The sequence below is a fragment of the Athene noctua genome, chromosome 7 (assembly GCF_965140245.1).
Source record: "Athene noctua chromosome 7, bAthNoc1.hap1.1, whole genome shotgun sequence".
In the NCBI taxonomy this organism is placed as follows: Eukaryota; Metazoa; Chordata; class Aves; order Strigiformes; family Strigidae; genus Athene; species Athene noctua.
In genome coordinates, this window is record NC_134043.1 from 18,141,834 (window position 1) to 18,147,251 (window position 5,418).

At 62.5% G+C, this 5,418-nt stretch overlaps 1 protein-coding gene across 1 annotated transcript; it reads right to left on the reverse strand.

Moving 5' to 3' along the window:
- Nucleotides 1–2,706: 2,706 nt before the first annotated feature.
- On the reverse strand, nucleotides 2,707–5,036 carry CRYBA2 (crystallin beta A2). The gene is made up of 4 exons (XM_074910845.1): nucleotides 4,876–5,036; nucleotides 4,317–4,458; nucleotides 3,141–3,283; nucleotides 2,707–2,854 (listed from the first exon to the last, which is right to left on the reverse strand). Exons 1-4 carry the CDS (start codon nucleotides 5,034–5,036, stop codon nucleotides 2,707–2,709), a joined length of 594 nt encoding a protein of 197 aa, XP_074766946.1.
- Between the last annotated feature and the right edge of the window lie 382 nt (nucleotides 5,037–5,418).

The window sequence follows — 5,418 nt, forward strand, 5'->3', positions numbered from 1 at the left end:
GGGTGTCCAAAGGGTATAGGAAACAGGGGATCCCATGGGTGCTGAGCTGAGCTCCGGGTGCTCCACCCCTGCTGCCCATCTCTGTCGGGGACAGAGAGCAGATGCTGGAGGGGGGACACACAAGCAGAGCCCACAGCATTCCCCCACCAGTTCCCCACCAATCCTATTTGGATGTAACAGTCCTATAAAATTTCTCTTCCCCCAGCTTGCCCCCTGAACTACCCTGAGCCCCATCACAGGATGTCCCAGGTCCGTACAACTCAACAGCCCTGACTGTTCCTCTCATCCCTCTCCTCCCCAGCCCCCCAAGCCCCACGGCCCATTGCAGCTCTCCCAGCAGCATCTCCGCAGCCTCCCAGACTTGCTTTCGCTGCCTGAGTCACAGGAACAAACGCAGGCAACGGAAAACAAGCCCCGGAGACAGCAGGGTGAGCTGGGGAGGGGGCCAGACCCGCCGAGCCCCTCTCCCCTGGCAGCCCCAGTGACCAGGATCCTGCCCCAACAAACCTGCATGGCAGAGGGCATGGAGGGGGGGGGAGAAGGAAGATCTGGACTGAGGGCTCCTGCATCAGCCTAGAGTTGGGGGATCAGTTTGGGATCAGCCTGAGAAGCAGGATTAGGGCTGTGGGAGCTGGAAATGGGGGGTTGTGAGAGGCACAAGAGTTGGAGACTCGTGGGTCCCTGGGAAAGCCAGTGGGTGAGGGGCTTACAATGGGGGCTGAAGGGTCCAGAGGGGCAGAGAGTGTGGGGTCCCAGGGGCTGGGGAATCCTGTGCCCGTGGGGAACTTTGGGGACTCGAAAGTTGTGACCCCAGGTTCATGGTGGAGCTGGGACATGGTGGAGCTGGGGCAGACCCACAGGATGGGGGGGGGGCGGGCAGGTCCAGGGAACGGGGACCCAGGGAATGGGGCTTTGGGTCCATGGGGGATTTGAGAGGTAAGAGTTCAGGTATGTGGGGCTCCAGGGGATGGGGCCTGGACACATGGAGCACCCAGATGGCAGCAGCAGCAAGTCCCCCTGGCCGCAAGCAGGCAGTCTTCCCCCCACCCCCAGCTCTCCACCCCACACCCCCCAGGACAGAGCAGTAAAGACCCCACATTTTTCTGTGACCCCCTACAGCTTCCCCCCCCCCCCCGCCATCGCAGCCCTGTGAGCAGGTGCCCGGGACAACTTCACCTGTGTGCTGGTGGCGTGGAGCGGAGCCGAGCTGACGTGGCCTTGGGCTGGCTGCAGCCCGGCCGGGTGTGCAGGAATGTGTTTGTGCAGGGGGAGAGGCCGGCTGCCGTGGGGCCGTGGCGGGGTGGGGCCTGCAGGGACACAGAGGGGACAGGGGAGGGGTGGGGGGCACCCCTCAGTGGGGACACCCTGCAGGATGGGGATGCACAAGGTGTGGGGCCTTTTACATGGCACATGTTGGGGTGCAAGGGGAGAGGGAGTGGGGACACGCAGGGCACACACACACGTGTGCAAGCTCATGGGTGCAGTGCACATGTTCACACACACGCCAGGGCTGGGGTCTCCGTGCAGCCCTGGGTGCAGGGTGGGCACATGCTAGCCCCCAGCCCAGTCCTTCCCAGGGTCCCAGCCCCCTTTTGGGGCACCCACAGCCTCAAGGCCAGGCGTGCTTGTAGCAGGGTGGGCATTTGGGGGTATGGGCATCCACGGGTCCAGGTATCCAGGGGTACAGGCATCCAAGCCACCCGGCACCTTTCCACCATCCTGTGGCTTTAGAGGGGATGTCCCAGGTGTGGGGAGCACCTCAGGACTGGAGACCTGCACCCCAGGATGGCTTGGGGTGCCAGAGCATGATGGAAGAGGAGAAGGCCGGGAAAGGGTGCTGGGGGAGGAGAAGGCTGGGTGGGGCTCCTACTGTGCCTGGGCAGAGCCGGAGCCGGATGCTGGCACGGATGTGCTGGCGTGGCCAGGCTGGGGGTGGGGGGACCAGACCCTAAGGGTGCTGGGAGAAGTGAGCTGAGCCCCCTGCCAGTTGCAGGAGATTGGCCTGAGGACCTCCTGCCACTGTCCCCCACACCTCCACATAACCCTGTACGCCCCCTCTATAAGCCAGTGCCCCCAACCCTGCCCCAGCTGTGGCCATCCCATTTGTGGCAGTCCCCCCCCTCGCAGATGACCCCAATAGTTCTCCTCCTCCCCAGGCCCACAGCAGGCAGGGACCCCCCTCTCTCTTACAAACTGGGGTGCAGAGAGAGGGGATCTCATGTTCACAGGCTTTGTAGCAATCAACTTCCCTGGCGCTGAGCCTGGGAGGAGGACCCAGGGCACCCTGGATGCCCCTTCCTGGCTCCAGCCCTCTTCTCCCCCAGGCCAGTAAATTTCCAATAAATTCCCATTTCCCCAGCCAGAGCATCATGGGGTTAGGAAACATTCTTCATCCCCTCTACTTGCTGTGCATGGACCAGAGGTGAGATGCAGAGAGCTCAGCCCAGGGTGCTGGTGACTGTGGATCCAAAACCATCTGGGGAAGGGAAATCCCCTTCCAGCTGCTGAGAGCTGGGGGGCAGCAGGGTTGGGGCAGACACCCTGCTTCCCACCCCACAGGGGGTCCCTCGGGCCTAGCAGCCCCCTGAGGAGCAGAGCAGAGGCAGGAGCACCCTTTTTTTTTTGACAAATGCCTTTATTTGCTACCGGATAGAGGTCTATTGCACAGCAGCCCAGAGGCTGCGGGGCATGTGGCCCTGCCCCTGCTCAGTGCTGGACGCGGCGGATGGATTGGATCTGGTTGGTGTGGGCCTGGCTGCTGTATTCGTTGTACTTCTTGAACTCGCCATTCTGTCTGTCCCGCTCCAGCACGTACTGGTAGCCCCTGTATCCCGGGTACTGGTACGCCACCCACCTGCAAGCAGACCCCTGGCTCAGAGATCTGGGCCAAATTGCCCCATCCCATCCCATCCCATCCCATCCCATCCCATCCCATCCCATCCCATCCCACCCTTCTGTTTGCCCTGGGAGGGGAGGGACAGAAAACACCCCACAGCTTGGATTATTGGTGGAAGGGGAGCAGGCAGACACCCATCCTTTTTGGGGTCCCCTTTCCCATCTCTGGGGCTATGCAGGAGGGAGGTGCTCGCTGAAGCCCTGCTCTCAGCTCCCACCACCCCCTCCCTGCCTGCAGGACTCACGCTCCAGCGTTCACTTTGATGGATGCCACCTCCTTGTTGCCCCAGCCCATGGCCTGCAGCGAGGGGTAATCGTCGCTCAGCTCAAACTTGTGCCCCTGGAAGTTCTCAGCCTCGTAGAGGATGACTTTGCTGTCGTTGTGGTTCTGTGAAGGGAGAGAGCTGGGGTCAGCGAGGATGGGGTGGCTTGGGCAGAAATAGGGGATATGGCATCAGAGGGAGACGCAGCAAGGCACGGTGGGAGGACTGGGACCATGCTTAGTTTTAGTGCAAGGCATGGGGATGTCCTTCAGCCTGCCATCCCTCACCAGGACACCCCAGGGCTGCCCAGAGGATGCTGTTCTCGTGTTCCTCTGGTCCCAATGCACAGCTGCCAGTGAGGGTGGCAGTGGCCACATCCTCTGCACCCACACGGGCTCCTGCCCTCAGCATCCTCGCAGTCCCCATGGCTGCAAGAGTTTCAGGGCAAGGCAGCCTGCTGAGAGTGGTCCCCCGTGCTCTGTGGGGCTTTGCTGGGTGCTGGGCACCGAGGGGTTAATCGCTGGGACACTGAGCGATGCGGCACTGTCCCCCGTGCCCAGCCCCCACACGCATCTATCTGCACCGAGGAGCAGTCCTGCCAGCAAGGAGTGATCTTATCGCATCCCCTTTATTAAAGCCCAAGCATATCTGCTTGGTGATTATTAAAAGTTGGGGGGGGACCCCCCGCTCGGAGGCGCAGACGTGCCGCTATTGCGAGCGCCAGTGTCTCTGCAGATGGAGCGATAGAGGCTGCATCTGCCTGGGCACGGCTCGGGTACCCCAGGCGGGAGGGGGATGGACCCTGCACCCCAAGCATCCCTGTGGTTCTGCCAGCTCCCCCCTGCTCACCCCATTCCCGGTTGTCCAGGGTGGGGGGACAATGCCTGTGGACCCCAGTTTGGGAGGTGGCTCTCCAATGTACAAAGCAGAAGGAGCTGGGATGGTGTTTATTGCTGAATTTTAGCTCTAAAGAGCATCCCAGGACCCTTGCAGGGAGGCAGGACCCAGTTGGTGCAGCCATCCCTCCACCCTATGGCACTTCCATGTGCGCCTCACCCCTCCATCCCACGTCCCACCTATTCCATCTTTCTGTTTGTCCCTCATCTCCCCCCATGCTGGACTGTTGGGGTGCACTGTGGTGGTGTCCCTGTAACTCACCGCGCACTTGACGGGTCGGAAGGAGAGGAGGTGCTCGGTCCTGTAGCCGCTGTTCCCGCTCCAGGCCTCCCATCTGGGATAGTCACCCTTCTCCAGAATAAACTGCTGCCCCTGGTACTCGGGGTACTCGAAGCCCACCCAGCTGGAGGGGAGAGGAGGAAAGCCCTCAGGGATGCACAGCGCAGCCCCCAGGCTCAGCCCAGGGCCAGCTTCTCCCTCCTGCGCCAGGGACGGAGATGTCCTGGCAGGGTGCGGGTCTGTCATGGAGGTCAGGGTCCTTGCTAGCAGCAAACATCCCTTTTGAGAGTGGGACCCCTCTCCCCAGGGCCACACTGTTGCCTCCGACCGTGCCTCAGCTCGGCAGGGTCTCCCTGCTTTGCAGATGGGGAAACTGAGGCACCACCACGCAAGGAGCACAGGGAGGGAGGTCACACAATGCAGCTGTGTTGGAGCTGAGGAAGGACCCGGGTGTCCTGGCTCTCTGGCAGCTCCCGACAGTTCCCTGGGAGCAGTGGGTCTGGGGTGCGCCAAGGGGCCGCGGGGCTGGCGGGGCACTTACGGGCCAGACTCCACCTTGATGGAGCGGATCTTGCGGAAGCCGCGCTCCATGATGCTGGGACACTCCATGAGGAACTCGCAGCGCTTGCCCTGGAAGCTCTCCTCCTCCCACACTGTGATCTTGTACTGCCCCAGGGTGTCCATGGCTTCGCTGCTGGTCATGCGGGTCACTCGGCTGCTGGCAGAGCCCCACGCATTACCCCAGGCAGGTGCCTGCCATCAGCACCCAGCCACCCCGCTGCCTGCCACGGAGCCTGGGGTGCCAGCGGTGCTGCCCTCACATGTCCCATGTCACCAGCCCCTCACCCTCCCAGGCTGGCACAGGGGGTGCTTCCCATTCCCCTTCCCTTGGTGCTCGGGGATCTCCGGTGACCCCCAAGTTGCAGGGGCACTTGCGATGCCCCATCTCTCCATGTGATGTACCCCGGACTGCCGCAGTTTCTCTGCTCCCAGGCTCCCTGAGATGACTCCTGGGGTCGGCTGGGTGCGGTGGCACTGTACCCAGTGCAGGGGGGTGGCAGTGACCCCTACTCAGACATGGGTG

What these genes read in the sequence shown, in the direction of transcription:
- CRYBA2 (XM_074910845.1), bottom strand. Translation starts at nt 5,036, where the DNA reads ATGACCAGCAGCGAAGCCATGGACACCCTGGGGCAGTACAAGATCACA. An exon ending in TCCGACCCGTCAAGTGCGCG is followed by an intron (nt 3,284 to 4,316) that starts GTGAGTTACAGG and finishes CTCCCTTCACAG; the next exon opens with AACCACAACGACAGCAAAGT. An exon ending in ATCAAAGTGAACGCTGGAGC is followed by an intron (nt 2,855 to 3,140) that starts GTGAGTCCTGCA and finishes GTCTGCTTGCAG; the next exon opens with GTGGGTGGCGTACCAGTACC.